The sequence below is a fragment of the Parambassis ranga genome, chromosome 21 (assembly GCF_900634625.1).
Source record: "Parambassis ranga chromosome 21, fParRan2.1, whole genome shotgun sequence".
Lineage (NCBI taxonomy): Eukaryota > Metazoa > Chordata > Actinopteri > Ambassidae > Parambassis > Parambassis ranga.
Window position 1 is genome coordinate 16,661,179 of NC_041041.1, and position 20,463 is coordinate 16,681,641.

Sequence of the window (20,463 nt, forward strand, 5' to 3'; positions counted from 1 at the left end):
TTCAGAAATATTCATTCAACTTCATCTTCACATGTTTTCTGTGTGCCTTAGAAACTGCAGTTAAGCCATGTTGAAGCTCTAATAGAATTCTCTGTTGGATCAAAGGGTCTTCTACCTCAGTACAAGTTTGATTTCAAATTAAATGGTGTCTGTGGTCATCGATCTGTATGTCATTGTGAATAGAATAACAGTCTAAGAATAACTAAGTTCTGAGAATGTTATGTGCTGGTCCTCTAGTGTAGTTGAACTGACCCCCATGACTGAATACATGGGCCATGTTGAAGCGAGAGCTACATTTGACCCTGGGAACTAAACATTCTCTCTGAGACTGTGTGTGTGTGTGTGTGTGTCCCGGTAGGATTTCACGGTGCCACCCACATTTGAAGGCCTCTAATTAAGAAGTCAAAAAGACTTTTAAATGTTACCCCCTCAAGTGCAAATATAGACCTGGGAGTGCTGAAAAAGAGACTGAATCCACCATGATGTAATTACACATTTGCCTCCAACAGTGGATGGTTCTCACTTTTCTCAGTTTGTCTACACCACCAAAATAGAAGTTCAGCCACATTTTGGAATGTTAGTTTGTTGTGTGAAGAAAGGAAAAAAGAACTTGCTGGTTGACATTAAAGTACCTGTAGCTGGTAGCTTGACCTAAAGCTGCTCTGAGCACTTGACCTCTGACCTGGAACCTTGCTGAGGGTTTTTAGCTGCTGAGAAAGAGTCAAGTCTCCAAAACAGATTTGATGAATGTATGTACATTCTGTCTTGGCCGCTCTGCCATCTCTGCATATATACAGAGTATGTGTGGAATGTTTTTTTTAAATATACTTAAATGAATATCTTCATACAGCAGAGGGGAAAGTGTTTAAGAAGCAGGAAAGAACAGGAAGTATAGGTTCAGACAAACATTGTACTGCCGACATAACACAGACATGGTCTCCACTGGCCAACTCCCAAGTTCATACCCATGACTTAACAGCTAATCACAATAGATATTGCAGTCACTTTGAAATGTGGCTCCAGGCAGGAAGAATAACTTATTACATAAGGTGTAGAGTCTTCCAGTAAAAGCATACATCCCTCTCCTTTATTTGGAAAGCCTCGGCATGCTGAGCTGTGTTTTGGTTCTCTGTCCTTCAACAGTTTATGAGCTGCTGGTCCAGGTGCTCTCCCCTATTGACCCTTATTTGTAGACCCAGGGGGAGTCCACAGAGAGGGCGTGAGGATAGAAAGGGAACTGCAGAAATTCTATAGTCAAACAACTTCTTTAAAAATGAGCACTGTACTAGTAAGGACATTGGTGGAATGTCCCAAGTTATTACACTGGTGGTTGTGTTTTAGCAGTAAATTGATTTCTGTGTTGTGTTTTGTCTGAGCTGACTGGATAACCATCATTTGACATGTTCCCTGTCCATGTGTGGCACATGTTACTGTTTTTACCACAAAAACATTTTTACTGACCACATGAATTGCATGGTAGGATCTGTGACACTGTTTTGTCCTGTTGAGTTGTGAGTTCAGTCTTTTGATATGGAGTCATACTCCTGAGAAAACAGCACTGACACAGGGCAGTATTAGCCTGCTAACAGCAAATAATATTTGACTTCGACCACAGAACAAACACTGCGGAATTCAAATGAACCTCTTGCTTTCTCGTGCCTCCTTGGCAACTACTCAGGGTCATGATTCATACTGCACCGCACTGCCTGGATTCCTCCATAACACTGGGGAGATTTTTATGAACTGTAAAGTTAATTTTCATTTTCTCTTTTTTTTCTCTGTTTCCTCCAGTGTGCCGGATTGCTTGCCACAAGAGATGTGAAGTCAAGGTAAGAGTCAAAAGTTCACAATTGTGCAGATATTTGCGTATTGATAAGCTTTTATGTATTTGTACAGTTTCCAAATGAAAAACATCCTCAAAATGTAATTTTCCCCTAAGTGCTATAGCTTATCTGGATGTACAGTGTTAGGTGGAGTCGGCTCCTCTTTAGGGTATGTGTATGTGTGTGCGTGCAGATGTTGGGGTAGGTGGAGTTTGAGGAGTTTATGTTCAGCAAAGAAATCTTAAGAATGTGTAAACAAGTGTTCTTTGTACCAGAATATGTTTACATTGGATGAACTCTTGCGTCTTAGAGATCGCCCTGTGCCTTAAAATAAGAGACCTCTGGATGGAGCCGTTGGTTGATTCATCTTGTTGTGGAAAGGCAGCGAGAATGTGAGGAAAAACAGAGTGAAGCCCAAGTCTGTGCAGGGTTGTTAAAAAAGTTGTGTGTGTGCGTCAAGATACAACATCCTTGTAGGGTTTACAGCAAGATTTGCACAGATAGGCATGCAGTACACACACCTGTACACACACACACACCCTTCATCTGGTATACATTATTGAAAGAGGTAGTTGCCAGGTTTGCCCACTCTTTTTTTTACTTACAGGAAATGCCATGGGAACAGGGGCAGACAGACCATTCTGTACACAAGGTGGGGTTTTTGCTTGGCCACGTGAGACAGGCGTAGAAAGTTATCAAAACAAAACAATGGGAATGAAAAGTCCAAGCTGAGCCTCTAGGTTCCTCTGTCGTTGTAGGACTCTGCCCGAAGATGCATTATCATTTACTGATTGATAGATAAAAAGTGATCATGTAGGCCACCTCCTGTGGATGCAGTGAATGTATCACCCTGTGTAACCTGCAAATTACTCGAGTAAGGGGGTCAAAATCATTTTATTTTGAGTATCTGCCGATACCGAGTCATGATCCAATACTTTTAGGGTTCTCAACTTTGAATGCTTCAGCCTTCCCAAGCTCGGACATTTCACACACGCAGCGGCTCATCGAGGGCTCGAACCTAGGACCTCTCGCACCAAAGGCAACTGTCATATCCCTACACTACGAGACACAGAGCCAGCGTACATAGCAGTTGTGGACTTTGATAGCCCTAATATATATATCCGACTCCTGATCGGGAGGTAACGTCCAATTCCGATCGAGTCTGAAATCACGTAATCGGGCCCGATTTCTGATCACGTGATCGGATCGGGACATCCCTAATGAGAAGGTCTATTTATTTCATCCTAAAGCTAAGCAAGTACCTAAATATGTCCAACTAAGGAAAGACTGACTGTGGCAGAAATACATCGCAGGTTAAAACAGAGCAGGAATGGTAATTGTCCTTGGTTTTGGATGCTCACATTTGGTTGTTTCTCTTAGGAAATTCACTTCTACCTTTATGTCATCAGGTCTGAGGAACTTTATTATCAGTAATTATCACACACAGAGCCATCAGTTTTGTTTTTGTGTTGGCAGCATATGTTTTCAATCTGTGATGTTTAGTGTTGATTTGTTTCACCTCGGGTAAACTTTTGGAAGACTGCTGTGCTGGTCAATGTGACTTCTCTATCACATATCAGTGCAAATCAAGAGAAGGCAGGGCTTACAGCAGTTGCAGCTTGATGGCATGGTTTATCTCATGTCCACCAAATTTCCTCTCAAGACCTGCTGCCAATGTCGGGAGGATGTGATATTGCTATCACGACAAAAGTCCCACCCTTAATCCTCAGATTAGATTTAGCTTGAATCAGGCTGGCATTATTAGCAACAGTGACAAAACTGTATAAGCTATAAAACTAACTATATGAATTCTAGCTACACAACTAAAGTCACCTTTGAGACACATACCTCCTTCAAATAAGTTGTTGGATAAAAAAATATTTGTGTTTGGTTTTCGGGTTGTGTGAACAGTTGTAAATAAAATACATTTGAATTTCAGGAAGACAGAGGTCACATTTGTGGGAGGAGCCGTCACTGAAGCCCAGAGCTAACTGCCAGTTTCTATATATACAAACCTGCAACTTTCCATCTCTTAGAAATCACAACAGTATTTCCTTTTCTAAACATTTCAGCTGAAAAAATGTCATAGCATTGGCAGGAAGCAATTTGCTAACAAGCCTTAGATGAAAAACAAGGGAGTGACCACGACAGGGTCAAGCATGATCCCTATCAGCTCTCAGTCAGGCTTGCAGGACTGCTGGCTACAATTTTTATTTATTTTATTTATATATTTATTTTATTTATTCTACAACACATTTTTTTCTATGTGCTGACAGTCACATAGTATATGATCTTGCATGTGAGGAATCCAAACACTTGATAACAATCCAAAGCTGGGACAGTTTTCCCATGCACACTCTACAATTATAAATCTCTGCCTGAAGACTAATATGTGGCCCATATTTAACCTGGCAACTGCAAACAAATGGTCACTAAATGTATCCCCACCTGCCTCACGCCTATTTGCTCACAACTGGATGTGAAAAATGCTTTCAATCTTGTCAGTAGAATTTCACTTGTAAGTGATGACAGGCAGGAGCCAGATACAGCATGTCCCAGGAAGTGGAGAAGAATTTCAAAGTAAAACAACAACAATGTGTGTTTCTATTTTTTGCTCTGTCAGAAATCTGAAACCTCAGAGCTGACGGGCTACTCAAACGGTGTAAAGGCGTAGCCTGTGGCCCATGGTGGAAGCTTCCACTCTGTACCTGTTAGTCAACAACACATCATTAGATGCTTTAGACTGAGGTCTCATAAGAATCATTTATTTTAGCAATTACTACATCTTATGTCAATCTTTAAGTTTAATGCAACAAAGCATTAATGTGCTGGACTAGTTTGCATTTAGAATAAGACTAGTGTTATTTTAAGACCCTTTCACATGTCTGGCTTTTATCTCTGAGGCAAACAGGTACTCACTCCTGCAACAATTCCCTCTTTGGTAACTTAAAAAAGATCTTCAGCAGCTTGTTGTGTTCCCTTAAATTTACCCTGTCACAGATGGTGATTGACGGTTTGTTCGTCCAATCACCTGCAAAGCATCCGTTTAAGAAGTGGCTTCCTTGGCCGGCCTCCCACAAATGTCCTTTGGAAGATAGTTTAGATTAGGAATGTCTGGTTCTGATTTAACAATGGATCTAGCCTGGATCATTATTAGCAGCCAGTCAATCACCAAACTTTAGCAGCTAACTATGCTAAGGAGCTAGCCAACAGAACAGAAGTGTAATGATTTCCTGAACATTCTTCTTGCACTTCTTTTTCATTTGCTAATAGTTTTTAATGCACAGATTTTCATTGTAAATATGGCAACAGATGTCCACTGACTTACTGTCTGCTTGTTGTTGACCTTAAAGATTTGTAGTCTTCTTTTCAAGGTTTACCTCAGATTGGCACTAATGCAGTGGTATAAGAGTAAACAAAGAATACTGCTGTCCTGAAACCTCATAAAAATCTGAAAACTCACAGGCATAAACAGAGAATTTGTTGGCTCCCTTCAGCTCTGGATGAATTCAATGCATCAGAATGTATGTGCTGTGGATCATTATTCATCCAGGGCGAGTGGAGAGAGTGGTTCACTTGATGTGTTTTCTTGTTCTTCGCATACAATTTATTGTCTATAAGTAAAATACAGATTGATACTTGTATTAATGTGCACACAGTGTGGATATGTGTGGGTTCCCCCTTGCTGAACTCCATGGTGGCACCATCTAAAATCAGGAATAAGCAGGGTGCTGTGTAGATCCTATTGGATTTCACTGATCCTTGGTTGCCTGTCAAGTGTGTTTTGAGAAGGAAACCACCGTGTTCCACTGTTAATGAGGAAAGAGGTCTGAGAAAGCAAAGTGGAACAACATGCACCATCTCTCACGCCGCTAGTTTTTCGTTCCCTGCACTGAAATGATGAAGCACTTGTTTTCATTTTTCCCAGCTCCCGAAATTCTCAGAACGCATGCTTTGAAAATGTGGACAGAACTCATGTGTTTCTTTGTGCTGGCTCAATTCCATTGTGTGCTTTTGTTATTTCAGATTTGTTGTTTGTGCCCCCCCTTACCCCCTTCAGTTCCTTTCTCTGAGCACACCATGTTTCAGTCAGAGGTCTGGTGCTTGCAGCTCACTGATGGATATGTCCTCATTTGGTTCATCATTTTTGCCAAGTGAAAGGCTGCAAATTGCTCCTTTTGTTTGGCTGAACATGGAAACATTTTCACTAACACTTCTTTTTTTCATGCTTATCTAGCATGAAGCATACCACTGAAATGTTTTGGAAGACAAATCAATTGAAACAATAATAAATAACACAGCCGGCTGAAATGCAGCATCTCTTACATAAATGTACTCCCTTCCAGGAAGTTTTGGGATGAAACTTCATACCGTTGAGCTTAATAGAGGATCTGGCATTGCATGCATGTCAGTAGCTACTGTGTTTCCCAACATTTTTAGCATTTCTGAGTGATCACCTGGAGATATAAAGGCCTTCGTGTGGCTAAGAATACGAGACACCATCTGTCTTATTGTCTCCTGGACTTTGACACAGCCAAACACCTGTATTCACATGTGAGCTCTTTGAGAGCGATCATCAGGTTTGCAGCTGGCCTTCTCCTCACCTGTTGAATCACTGTCGGATGTGTAAATGTGAAAGGTCAGAATAGCTGTTCGGATATTGATTAAAAGCCCAAGTGGCAGGTAGCATGGATACAGATCCTTTTCAGTTTGTTTGTTTGTCTAAACTACAGCCTAAGTCAAAAGATGAATTCAATTCACAGTGATGGAGATCCGTTGGTTGTGGCTGTTTTTTTTTATATTTGCCAAGGGAAGGCAGGGAACTCAGAGCCACTAGTGGGCCCCCAAAGGTTGACAACCTTTATTCCAGGCTGAAGTAGCTACTCCAATGTACTGCACCTCCCAGCCTCTAAAACAATCATGTACAATGTGTAATGGAACTTACCAGGGGCCCACTTATAAATACCTCTTCAGTGTGTTATGTCTGTTGTATTCAGCAGTTCATTCACTGACTGCAGCTCATTCTGATTTTATTCCAACCAAGCTGGAGCCTTTGGTCTATGTATGTCAGACCACACTGTGAAGGATGCAACACAGACAGTATGTCCCTAGCTAGTGTAAAGTGCAATTGTACCAGTTCTCATCTTAGCTTCACCACTCTATAGTCTCTTGCTGGGTATTCCCATTAAAATTGTGAGTTGGTACTGGTAAAAGCTGTTTAGTCCACACAGTCTTAGAGTGTGGTTCAGGGAGCTGTCAGGTGACTGTCTTCACCAGGCAGACTGACAGTAGTTTTAAGTAAAATCTGCAGGAAGACAGCATTTTTTTTACATATACTATATTCATTGATTTCCTATGTACTCTGTGATTCAAACAGCCTCTTTTTAAGCTTGTGGACTTTTATAAATCTGAGTAAATAAGAGGTGTCTACAAGGGGGCAGAACTGACCCAACAAGTGTTTTTTCCCTCTGTTCTGACTCATGTATCCTTTTGCTTCAGCAGTAGCAGCAGCTGTCAGGATCATTTGGCATGATTAACCTTGACTTCTGTCCCAGTGACTTCCTGTAGATACCATTCTTTGCTAAAGAGCTGATTTACCACACAGGAATTCGTTGGAAGTTGTGCCACAGCAACACTTTCTCATAATCATGAAGACCTTTAGTTCAGTAACTTTGACACAAGTTAATCCTTTTTACTTACAACAGTAAATACCTGCTGTCAGAATGGGTTTAGTGTTGGTGTAACTCTCAGACAGTTTATTCCTCAGACCTGATGACATGTACTAAAACTTTATAGCTAACATTGCTCCACTCCTCAGAAGTGCGATCATTTCAATTGTGCGACGCCATTCGCTAAAAGTATATTAGTGCTTGGATGCTCGCTATGTATAAAATCCTGCTTCTGGTTTGATATTGTATTACAAAAGCCATCACAATTTAACGATGTCCACATTGTATGGAATCCCAGTGACAACATTAACGACTTCCTTCCTTTTTCCAAGCAGCAGGGGCTCTGCAGAGAGTGAGAAATGGGAGTTACAGTAGGAGAAGGGTTGGGGGTTGGGTAGTGATCCCCCGTTGAGAAAAGAAGGATAAAACAAGCTGTGTCACGGCCATATCACTGGGACAGAGTGTGGGCGGGAACTTGTTAGGGAAAACATTAAATGGACGGGTGGGGTCATTATCAAAATATCCCCTTGAGCCTTTGCCATGTCTCTGCACTGTGTTTTCATGAAAGCAGTTTCCAGTCTGATCAAATGCAGAGCCGGCCAGCAGCTCTGAACCTAATTGAATTAGCAGTCACAGGACAGAACACATGCTCACTATTCTGCCCTCCTCCTTATGACAGTGAACGTCGACAACAACTGGAGCACGGGATAAATCATATGGCTTTTAATTCAAGGGTTCCTTTGGAAAAAGGACTAATAGTTCCCACTTTATTGGGATTTTTCTATTAGTTTTCTGTTATTGTGATACAGGTATGCCTGCAGTCTAAACATCATAAAAAAAATCCCAAAATGTGTCCTCAATTTCATGTGTTACATACATTAAATGTTTTTTGGACTTTCAGGGCAGATCAGGCTGTACTGATAATAATATTAAAAATAATAACTCAGTAATGTCAGTATTTATACTGCAGCTAGATATGTTACACACTGCACTAATGCTGTATAATGACTTCCTGTCGAGTGGGTCCTATGAAAGCAAATTGGGTTGTGCAGTATGATGCTATCTGTACAGATGAGAGAGCTTGCAAATTAATGTCTCGATGTATCTAGGGTAGAAATGCATGCATTTAAATCTTATTTAGCCAACATTTGATATTTTTTTATGTTTTACGTTAATTTTCTTATCTGAAAGAATACAAATTTTTGATGTCAGACTGTTTTGGCTTCTCCAAAAGATGCTGACTATGTTGGCTTTTACAGCTTTCACATTATACAGACAGAATACATCAGTATGTTTTGGTTGTTTTTGGAACTTTCTTAAGAGTTGCAAATTGTGCCAGCATTTACCTCAAAAAATTAGCCACTCAGATGTTGTTATTGTCTTGTTTCTGGTCTCAATTTGCCATGGTCTAGTTCTAACAACTGGTACTACACAAGTACAAGTACAATGTGGCTTGTAGACTTACTCATATTAATATAAATAGAGCAAACTTAGTATTGTAGACACAATTCCGGTCCCCTGGTTTGAGCGTGTGGAATAGTAAACCAAAATAGACAAAACTATGAAATTGAAGCCAAAACTATGAGCTGAAAAATGCAAAAATCCAGAAAACGTTATTTTGTCACTAACAAAAATTTTATGAATTTATGTCTCATTTCACTTTGAAGAAGATGCTCAAATACATCATTAATGGGGCTGGAAAAAACAAAACTTAGTCTAATTGATCTGTGTCTCATGACAACTAAGAACAAGCATCTGTCATCTCTCTTTGTTCCAGCGTCTGAGGAAATGGGTTGCACAAGCAGCAGTGGCTTATGGCCAAGTATTTAGTAACTGCATGCTCGCAACATGTGCATGGATACAGCAGAGAAAACAAACAGGAACGCCCAGCCTTTAACATGATGGAGTAATCAGGAGCTGCTGGAAAGTATGTCAACATGAAGGAGACTGTGATGGAAGAACCAAGTGAATAGGGTTGATTTTATTGAAGATACAGTTGAATAAATTACATGTGATTTCATTTCGTTGGCCCTTATTTGACTGAGAAACAGCTGCTGACTATGCAGCATCTTTTCCGGTATCCCTGACCGCTACAACAGCTGTCGGTCATCCTGACAAACCCCTCTTCTTTAAATGCTGTAGGAGACTTTTTCTGCAACTCCACCCGTATGCCACCAGCCTGTCCTCTGATTCATAGTGGCAGCTTTTCCGTCATGCCTGCTTCCACTGTGTCTGAACTCCTGCTGCTTAATCGTGTCCATCCTGGAGAAAATCCATGTTAAATCTGGTCTGTGCGCTGCATAGGCGTTGGTTAAACGTTCCACTGGCCGCTGGGGGACAGAGATCTGCCTGGTTCTGCTGTTGCTTGGGAAAGCCTGAGTCAGGCTCATGAAACTGGACCTCACCCAGAATGCTCCCTCCCTCCGATCCTCCCTGTCTTGCTCTCATTCATTGTTGTCTTATTTTTTCAGCAAAACAGGCTTATGGATCCCACCATTTATTCTTTTTTGCCTAACATGAATCAAGGACTTATGCTAATGTCCAAGTGAATGAGAGACTGTGTGAGATGCTCATGAAATATGCCATAAAAGTAAAAAAAACATGCGGTATGGCGGTTAGAGAGTTGTCTCTGGCGGTGTTGGTGTGGTTACAGACAGCAGTCATGGATCATAAAGGTAATAAAAGCCACAGGAAATGGACCAGACTAAAAGAAACATATTAGCCTCAAATACAGACAGATAACTTTCCCACGCTTTACAATATCTAACATACTGAGGTGTAGCTGTTGATTTACATAAGAGTCTTGCAGTGTGTGTTGAAACGCAGAGCTTAGAGCACAGTTACTCCTCGCCACAAACACAGACACTCAAAATTTAGGGAATTCCCACTTCCCACCATGCAGCCTGGTCCTTACATTAAAGGTGCCTATCTCATAAACAAGCATGTTGTTTTTTGCCATAAACCACATGTCGTCTCTCTGGAAGTCCTCCCTTCCTTCCTGGCCCTTGTCATTAATAGCGCATTAAATAACACTTACTAGGCTGACATCTGGTAAACACGGCTTCAGCTGAAGGTGTTGCTTTTCAGAGCTACCTTCCATGTAATTACTTCCAAGCAACATCAAAGACGGTGGCCATTCTTTCCATGTTGAGGCATAATCCTTAATGTGCTACAAATTTGTACCAAACATTCTTCAGTAATGTGTCTTTGTCTGCTACTGGATAATAGCCAGTGTGGTGGTGGAAGCAAAACAAATGCAGACTTACTGTAAATCTGTGAGAACGACCGAGTTGTCTAAAATCAGTGTTATGAATTTATGCTGTTTGTTGAAGTGTTGAAACCACATTGTATTATCTGTCCTCATTAATAGAGCTCTGAAGTGTCTGTGAGCGATTGTTTGGGTTTTATTGCTAGCATTGAAATGCATGTTTTTAACTATGACCAAATTCGATCATTCATCGCAGAATTAATCTGCTAAATTATTAACAGCTGGGTGCACATGCAACACTGTACACACTGATTCTGTTTTGTTTTCTGATTTATGCATTTATGTCTTACTGCACTTCTACTGTGTCTCTACTAAAGTCATCCTGACAATATGTTCCGTTATCTTTTTTTATCATCAGATGGTTTCCTTTTAGTTCGTTGGACAGTGTAGCTAAAGTGTTCCTGTTGAAAAGGTAACACAGAAAAGACAAACGTCCTCAGAAGTGGCCTGAGTCTTCTGAGACTATATATTGCTTAGATCTGATAAATGGAATGTACAGTATTTCATCGCCCATTACTTACATCAAATTCACTTTATTGAAGTAATCTGCAGATGTGCAGTTTGCACAGGAGAGACATTCTGAGCATGTACGACCTGAGTCATCCTTCATGGTTCTTTAGTGCATCAGCCTCAGAGAACACAAGGAACTCTGTTCTGGTGCCCATAAACTGCAAACTTTGAAAATTGTGCTTTAATTCCCAAAGCTGGCTGATGGTTAGGTCTTGAGGGTGATTGAAACAGTTGGTGTTTACTTAGCTCTGCACCCTCCTGTGGACATGATACATGTATAAGAACTGCAGATGGGAGACATTTGTCTTGTGACTTGTGTTTAACATTGTCATGTAGTCTGTTTGATCTTCATCTAAACATATCTGAGTGAATTAAAAACCTAACCTACCTATAAAAGTAACAAAAGTGAAAATCAAAGTGAAAGTCATTTAGTTCAATTAGTGACTTGCTCAGTGAGCAAACTGTTCACTGCACTGTCCCGTACAAGTTTATAACTCATAAACTCGGACACAGCCTCATATCTTGCATTAATGCAGTTACTCTATATAACATACTCATACATACTATACATGTATAAAAGATAAAGTAAGAAAATAATCAGTTTACTTTGTCAAAAGACAGAACGTCAATGAATGAATGAATGAATGAGATCATTTCACTAAAAATCCGTCATTAAAAACTGTCTGACGGTATTTCACTGTACACATTCATATCTTATACATATGAAGCCTGTGTGGGAATCAAAACTTTGTGATTTATTTGCATTTTAAGCTGCTGACTGATGAGTATGTAGCTTCTGTTGACACTGTTTGACTTTGCCTTGAAGTCAATGGATTCATTCATGGTACTTTCTCTCTCACAGCAGCTGTACAGTGAGTGTGTCTGTAGGGGAGAGAGAGAGAGAGAGAGAGAGAGAAAGAGAGAAAGCGCGGGCGGCGGGGTGGGTGTGTGTGTGTGTGTGGGGGGGTCATATTTAACCTGTAACTTGTGAAGCTGATAACAACGAGAGAATGAAGAATGAGCTTGTGAGGAAGGAGTTTGTGAGTGAGCAAAAAGACACTGAAAGAAAAGAGCTGTGCTTTTGTTTTGGGAGCTCATGTCCCGTTCCCCCTGATCTCCCTGGGAAATTCACTTCAATATTTTTTCCTCCGTTCTTGTTACTCATGTGTCTCCCTGTTTGGGAGGAGGGTGAAAATAGTCTGAACAAGAGGGAGGAGAAAAACCCAGGCAGTGAAAGAGAGGGGAAATAGCTTTAACCCGTAGCCAGACTTTGCCTGCTTATTCAGCTCTGAGTGCTGCACTGCGCTGTCTCCAGTTATGGGATGTTAAGATTTGCCTTTGGCTGCACTTCTCCGACACCCGCGCTCACATTAAGACTCTTCAGACATCTATATGGTCATTTTCTTGGAGGAGGAGGAGGAGGAGAGTGGAAGAGACTAGCCAGACCTCCAGTATTAGCCTGAAGCTTGAAACACACACACCAACTCTCTCTCCTCTCACATACACACACTCACTCTCTGACACACACACACACACTCCTTCAGATCTGCGCTGCGCCAAGGTAACAGTGAGTGGATTTAGCTTTAGCCATCTGGTTGGAAGACAGAGGAAACCTCTCTGCTGCACAGGAGAGAGGGAAAGGAAAAGGACGATGCAGCACTAAAACACAGCCGGGCAGAGAACACCAAAGACTGAAAGAACACGACACTTACGCTCACACACAAACACTGAGATAGGATGGCCACCGCAGTGTTTCAGGTAAGGAGTGTGACAGGGGGAGTCACTGTATGTGCGGCGTTTGAGTGTTGGTTGTGCTCTCTGTATTGTGTTTTCGCTTGACTGGTACACAGAAACAGACAGCTTTAAGTTGTCTCAGATGTGTGTGTCCATGCACATATGTGACCTGTGTGTATTGTAGGTTGTGCTGCACAGGGAATGTGTGTGTGAAGGAGTGATTCCAGACGTGTTTGCACAGCGTGCATTGTGCGGCTCATGGTATGTGTGTTCACTGTCACTGCTGTGGATGACAGGAATGTGTATGGATGAGCATTAAATTAGGATGTGTTTGTTGTATTAGTCTCTGCATGTGTTTATATAATGTAATGTAGAGTACTGCTTGTTTCTGTAGCGCTTGTGTATGTGTGTGGTCTCCTTGGCTTACCATGTTTTGTGGCCGGTGGCTCATGGTCATAGTTGGAATGACATCGGCACAGCTTCTCTTCTCTTCTCTTCTCTTCTCTTCTCTTCTCTTCTCTTCTCTTCTCTTCTCTTCTCTTCTCTTCTCTTCTCTTCTCTTCTCTTCTCTTCTCTTCTCTTCTCTTCTCTTCTAGCAATTAAAAAGTGTATATATCTTTTTGTACGTGAGAGAGAAAATGTGTGTGATTTCACCCTTGGTGTATCTGCAACCACGAACTCAGCTGCAGGGTTTTCACAATAGGACCTTGCTAAAGTTGTTCTACAGAAAACATCACTCCAGGCGTGAGAAAACCCAACAGCAGTTTGGGAATTGTTTTGGCATGTTGAGTGAGTTACAGTTGCCTCCGGTTTGCTTCATATCGGAGCAAAAAGAATAAGGCGTAGTGTGAAATCATAGAACATGTTCCTAAACAGATTTGCAAGGTCACGCTGTACACTGACAGCTGTCTGATTTTCCCAGTCTGTGTAGGTGTCTGCATTCATAATGGACAGTACCTTACACTCAAGTATGGGAATAAATTGTGTTTGCTTCTTCAAATATTGCTCCTATATGTACATGAATGTGCTATAGTCCAGTGACCATCACCGTATCATCCCTGTCATGTTGTAGTTAGTAAGCGGTCTTAAAGGCCAGTGGGTCAAATCACCCCTTATGGCCCCTGTACACCTCGGGCTCTGTGTGTATGTTTCCCATCGCTTCCAAGCTCCCATCAATGTAACAGCAGGCTATATTGCACATGGCAGCTTCATTATGTCTCCAGAGACCCAGAAGCCCAGTACTGGGTACTGTATGCTGGTTTTTGGCAATTGGATTAAGCATAACATGATTTCAGAAAAAGCAGCATATGAGCACAATGTCTGCTAAAAAAACACGAGGTCTTAAAATTAGATTTAGATGTAATGTGGCCAAAATGGTGTAAATGATCCATTCTAGTCCTGTAGGCATGGTCTAAAAGTAAACACTGGGAATAAACTGCAAGTCACTGGAATACACAATGGTGGTATAATGTATACTGTCATTTTCTTGAATGTTTTAGATCATATAGCAAACCATAAGTAAATCTGTTTTAACTCAGGTTTAGTCTCCACCATCCTGTAGAATGGTCTAGCAAAAGCTCGACTGTCTTCACCAGTTCTTCCTGACTTGTCTGACTGTTTTATTGCTAAACAGGAAGTGTGAAGTGTATTTTTCACCGGCTGCCTGCTGTTGCTGGAAATCTGCAAAACCAAAACAGTGAGCTAAAAGCAGCTAAAATGTTTACTCTGTCCTGTGAAGAAATACAGAAGAGGGGAAGATTCTTACATGAGAGTTTTGTAGAATTCACACAGATCTTCTTGACTATGCTGCAATGTGCAATATGTGACATCAGATTTGTCATAACAGTACGTACAGGATGTGTGACCCCACACATTCCTTGGAAACATTCCTTGGCCTGCAATTAGTGTAAAACTTAGCTGTCCTGCCTAAAAAGTGCCATTACCCATGACTGCTGGTGGTGTGGGAATGGCGTACATCTACTGGCAGGGAGCCCGTGCCGGACTGGGTTTCAGAGGAGACATTTTTCATCATTACTGTCTGCCAGAGAAGCAGAGCTCCACTCCCCTCCTCTTTCAGGCAAGTCATGATAGATACCTAACCACAACCACCGGGACAGGGACAAAGGAGGGGATGATTTGGGAAGGTGTCAGTGTGTGTGTGTGTGTGTGTGTGTGTGTGTGTGTGTTTCTGGGATAAGGGATAAGGCAGTGGTCCATGGCCTATAAAAACCGCCCGCATGAATTCTCATGTTCCTCTGTTGATGTCATCCTTTTTTAGTGTGTGTGTGTCTTGGTCAGACACAGCTTAACCACTTGCATTACACTGTATTTGAAAACAGTGCATTTTCTTTTCATTTTCTTCAGCACATTTTCACAGATTCATACCTTTACTGTGCCATTGACTGGCTTGCTTGGATAGACAGTAAGTAAGTGAACTTGGCTTTGATCCTTTATTCAAGGACATAGAAGTACATAGTGATGTAAGCCAAGAGGCACTTTTAAATTTGCTCAATGTTATACTCAGGTACAGTACAAAGTTTGCATATCCAGCAAAGGCTAAATCAATGCGTACATCGCATAGCACAGCCTTCCTATTAAAATAGACTATGCTTAACTGTACGTCACCACATGTTCTGTAGAACTGTAACACTGTGCACAGCAATTTATTCATACCCTTTGTCCTCTGCACTCAGTGTTGGCACATGCTGTGAGCCCGCAATACATAAATAATCTGCAGCCGTGCCAGAGCATCATGCCTTATAGATGGGCTTTTAGTAAAATTAATAGCATCCAGTAAGAGTGTGTAAAAGCTTCATATTTATCAGGGGCGTCCTATAATGTTTCGCTTATGGTAGTTAGTTAGCAGGTCGTATGAGAATCGGCTGTCATAGGCCCAAAGGAAGGTGTTTAAAGAGTGTATGAAGGAACATATCCAGAGACTAAAAAAATGATCATGTTATGCAGAGGTTCTAACAAACCCATCAACTTGGACCCATTTTTATTATTGGCTGTTGTTTTGTGCTACAACTCCAAATAGTGACCAAAATTGTGCCTCAAATATAGTTAGTCATATCTTTATTTATTTTTTGGGTTTGAGTCTAATGCCGTTTCCCTCCCACCAACTTACCCACAGTCTCATTTCATTCCACATTTCTTGTCCTCAGTGGTAACCAGAGCCAGCGTTCGCAGACTCTCCGCAGACCCTAATACTTCTTAAATAGAGGAACTCCTTATACTGTAGTGCCCCCTGAAAGAGGAACATTACAGTGAAACATTTAATGATGGCTAATCTTTTAAATGACTCCATGCAATCAAGCTTGAGGCCTGGTATAATGGCCCTTTCTTGAATTGCGTTTGCACAGTCAACGAAGGTATTGAGAAAGAAGAGGGGGGAAACTGCCTCTTGTTCCCAGCGTTTGATTTGAAATAGCACAGCTTGCTGTTTAACCAAATGGCAGCCAAATCAGTAGACAAAGTCCTAACCTGTCTGTGCCTCACATAAGCCCTTAGGTGACCCACCTTCTCACAAACACAGACCTGTTTTACCTTCAAAGCTACAGGATTTATTTCTATCCTAGTATCCCATATCAGCAGGGACTTTGGCCTAGGAGACTCAAGTACAATTCCCATATGTGATGAGAAAACACTACTTAAACATTTATGTTCTGCCAGTACTTAACCAGGTTTAAGCAACAGAAATACTTGGTGAGGTCTTGGAAATATTCTGGTTTGGGTTAAATACACACACACTTTCACAATTTTAACCCCCAGAAGCTCCAAATCCTGACCCGACAACACCCCCTCAAAAACATGTCCATCTTTTAAGCCTTTATTGTGTAACAGTTAGGTTTGGCACTGTGGTCCATCATAGCTATGGTGTATTTTTTTTCTTGTCAGACTGACCTGTTTTTATCCCACCGTGCTTAACCTGCACCGCAAGACCTTCGAGTGTTTGTTCAGCAGTGACCATACATGAAGTCATATGTCAAGATTTCACCTCCAGCACCACACTTGTTGCTTATTCTTATCTTATCTGAAGGCTTAGTCTGGATTTAGTTGCAGACTCTTAATTCTTTGACGTGACTGTAATGTCTTTTGACAAGATGCCATCACTTTGAACCATGTTTTTAGTGAGAACCTGCCTGTGACTGTGGTGCAGCCACTAGGAGGGAATAGAGCCTAATGACTTTGGCAGATTTTTTTCTTTGTGTAATTTAACATGTATAAAAATAGGTATGAATAATTTTGCCAGAAGTTAAACTCCGGTTCCCGGACTGGTATCTAGAAAACATTAGCCATTACTCAAACAGGACAGGTGAGAGGTTAGGAAATCATGTGTGTACTGGTATGTGTTACTTTCAAAATAAAATACCTCCTGATAAGCATTGATAAGGATTTTTTTTTAAAAAGAAAAGAAACCACATAAACTTGTAAATTTGTGGTGTGTGAAACAGTTTGTCACAGCATGAAACCACTTAAAACACACATTATGCATCAAAGCTGCCACTAGTTTCTGTATGACTGATCATCCATGTGAACACTATGTGAAGTATGTGCCTGTGTGTGTGTGTGCCAGCAGTTGACAAGGAGGGTGGAGAAGTTGTTTTCTTTTTTTTCCTCTCTTATCAAGTCTTCATGTCTCTGTGAGGAATGTTTATCAAAAGCAGACCTGTTTCCTTGCTTTTACCAGAAAGCCGTCATATTGTTGTTTGCTTTTCATGGCTTGATTGATGGGGAAGGAGGCTTGGTCTGCACCAAAAAGACAGGAAACCTCAGTGCCAGGTTCTTGATTTTCACCCAGCAGCTCAGAATTGGAAAGCTGTTCTGATAAATGCTGGGAGATATGTGGGGCCTGGAGAATAAGATTTGTTTTCATGTTAGTCAGAATGCGCAGTATTTAACAGTCTTTCTATTTTTCTGTGTTTTCTGCCGCAGTGTAAATACTGGAAATTCAATTTTAGTATCTATGGGATACTTTGTGTTCATAACCTGTTAATGTTAGTGTTAATATTCCTTATTTGGACATATTATTAATATTTATTAGAGTAATAATATTTGTGCTGGAGACACTACACAGCAGTGACTAATGCCTGCAGGGCTCTGGTTATGCAGATCGTTGAGTGGATCAATATTTTCTCAGCAGGTTTTAAATACATATTGTATGCCAAAAAGGTTAAAGGGGTGCAATATGGAACAGCAGAAAACTTATAAATATAATCTGCCTGTTTCACCTGCAGATGTGTGCATGAGGAGGAAAAACTATTTTGTGCAGACAAAGGGGGGTAGGGGGAGAAGATTGAAAGAGGAATAGATAAAGGACGGAGAAGATGAGAAAGAGAGGTAGATACTTTAGCGGGATTAAACATGAAACCCAAACCCTCCTACCCATCTGTCATTAGACACAGGGAAATGTGTAGGCGTGCAGGTGAGTTAGTGCGGCAGTGGAATGAATGTAAGTCTGTGATATTCTTCCCTCCATTTCTTGCCAGGGTTAGAAGTTATCAGCTCCTCCTGCTGTGGTGTAGTAACACTCAGTGCAGGCTCGCCTCAGCTTGTCCACTCTCCCGCCTTCTAAGATTCAGGCACTCCTCATTCTGCCATGAGATAGCAGCTGCCTGCTCCTCTGTAGATTTGTCAATTACCTTTCTGCATAATATCTCATCTCCTATCTCCAACAACCTTAGGCCACACACTTATCAATCACAACTCTCATCAAAACACATGTCTTATTGCTACTTCAGTGAGGTCATGTCTGATCACTTTTGTAAAAGTGTGCTCTGTGCTCACTAAATGTGAAACATGAGTCTGTGACATCACTTTAAAAGACCATCACCATTAATGTGATGTGAAAATGTGGAGCCACCAGTGAGGGAGAACCAGAAAAACAGTTATTTGAACAATTTAGATAATTGTTTCAAGGATTCAAGGAACTTTTATTGTCATACCAGCTCATGTTTATGGTATGAAATAAGGACTCAGGTCTTGGTTCAAAAGCCACAAAAAGAAGAGCTGAATATAAAATATATATATATATATATATATATATATATATATATTTTATATTCAGCTCTTCTTTTTGTGGCTTTTGAACCAAGACCTGAGTCCTTATTTCATACCATAAACATGAGCTGGTATGACAATTTAGCAGCAAAATATGAAATATAAAACTACATGAAAAATGTACCCAGTGTCAAATGTAAGTTATCCTTCTAGCCTTTGTTCTGTGTGGGTCTTCTTTACTCCATGTGACTGTGTTTTAGCCTGTCCTGTCAGACTTGTTTCATTGTGCGTGTTTCTACTGCGGTTACTTCAGTTACATCTCCTGCGAGAGAGCAGATGTCCGATGACGACATGTGGAAAAATGTTTTCATGTGAACAGTGTCACTAAGATACAAAAAGAGGAGATGCTGAAAGACTGTTTTTCCTCCGCTTGCTGTCTTACAGCTACGCTTGGCAAATTGCAGCGGTTCATGCTGCACTGTACGCACAGAGATGAAATTGGTATTGATCTTTTCATCTGACTGTGGGTGAGATGAAAAACAAGCACTTTGCTGAAAATGTCAAAGCGTTTAGAAAGTTAAATTACATTTTAAAAAAAGGAGCACAAAAGATGGCAAACTTGCTAATTTGCCAGAGGACATAAACCCCTCCTCTCAACCCTGATTCTTCATTGCTGCCTTCTTGTCTCGCCCTTCCCTCCCCCTCTCCTCGTCCACAGCCACTTGGCCTGCTGCCAGACAGTGAGAGCCATGCTAAATGTGTAAATCAGCATGCTGGTAAATACTGACTCTTAGCAGAAAGGGCCTGGAAGGGAACGTGACCCCCGCTGTAACTTGGGAACAAAAGAAACAAGCCGTAGCTTCTCCACTCTTCACGCCAGTCGACCCTGTCCAACAAAGACAAGTGAGAATGAACAGGCGCTGTGGTCGGCTGAAGGCCACTTTGAGTCCCGGCCGTGGAGAAGAAACATGGCATGTGGACATGCAGAGGCTGTCTGAGCCCTCCGGGGTTCACACTGTTCATACAGAGGGAAAATAAGTGACGTGTGTTCTTTGTAACGTTGTTTATCTTTACATTTATTTGATCTATCCCTGCGTTATCTCTGTTTGATTGTTTTCCCCTGCAGTGACGTACATATTAATCTTTCTTAAGCACAAGGGATTTCCACAACTGATACACAGAGCTGTAACTTCAGTTGTGCATCCTGTCATAAGCACAAGTCTGTTGTTATGGGTAGGCACATCATTTCTGAAGTGCTTCTCATGCTCTCTAGGAACAGCAAAGAGTTCTGTTCGGTCCTGTTCATGTCCTTTGTTTCAATCTGCTCAATAAATCTGACATTTTCTACAACTTTCCCTGCAGAAAACAGACAGGCCCTAACCTCACAGACAGACAGAAGGAACATGAAATGTAAAAAGGCAGAAAGACAAAGACAAATGAGCTTGATTGTGCAGATACA

General features: G+C 41.2%; 1 protein-coding gene across 10 annotated transcripts in view; it reads left to right on the plus strand.

Moving 5' to 3' along the window:
* tns1b (tensin 1b) overlaps positions 1 to 20,463 on the plus strand; it is a 134,043-nt gene that overhangs the window by 52,810 nt on the left and 60,770 nt on the right. For 9 of the 10 annotated variants that reach the window (XM_028393953.1, XM_028393962.1, XM_028393952.1 and 6 more), the window contains exon 3: positions 1,792 to 1,829. In XM_028393953.1, coding sequence (XP_028249754.1) covers positions 1,792 to 1,829 — 38 coding nt within the window. Of the gene's footprint in view, positions 1 to 1,791; positions 1,830 to 12,307; positions 13,029 to 20,463 lie in introns of those variants that run through there. The other variant, XM_028393960.1, reaches the window with a different exon arrangement.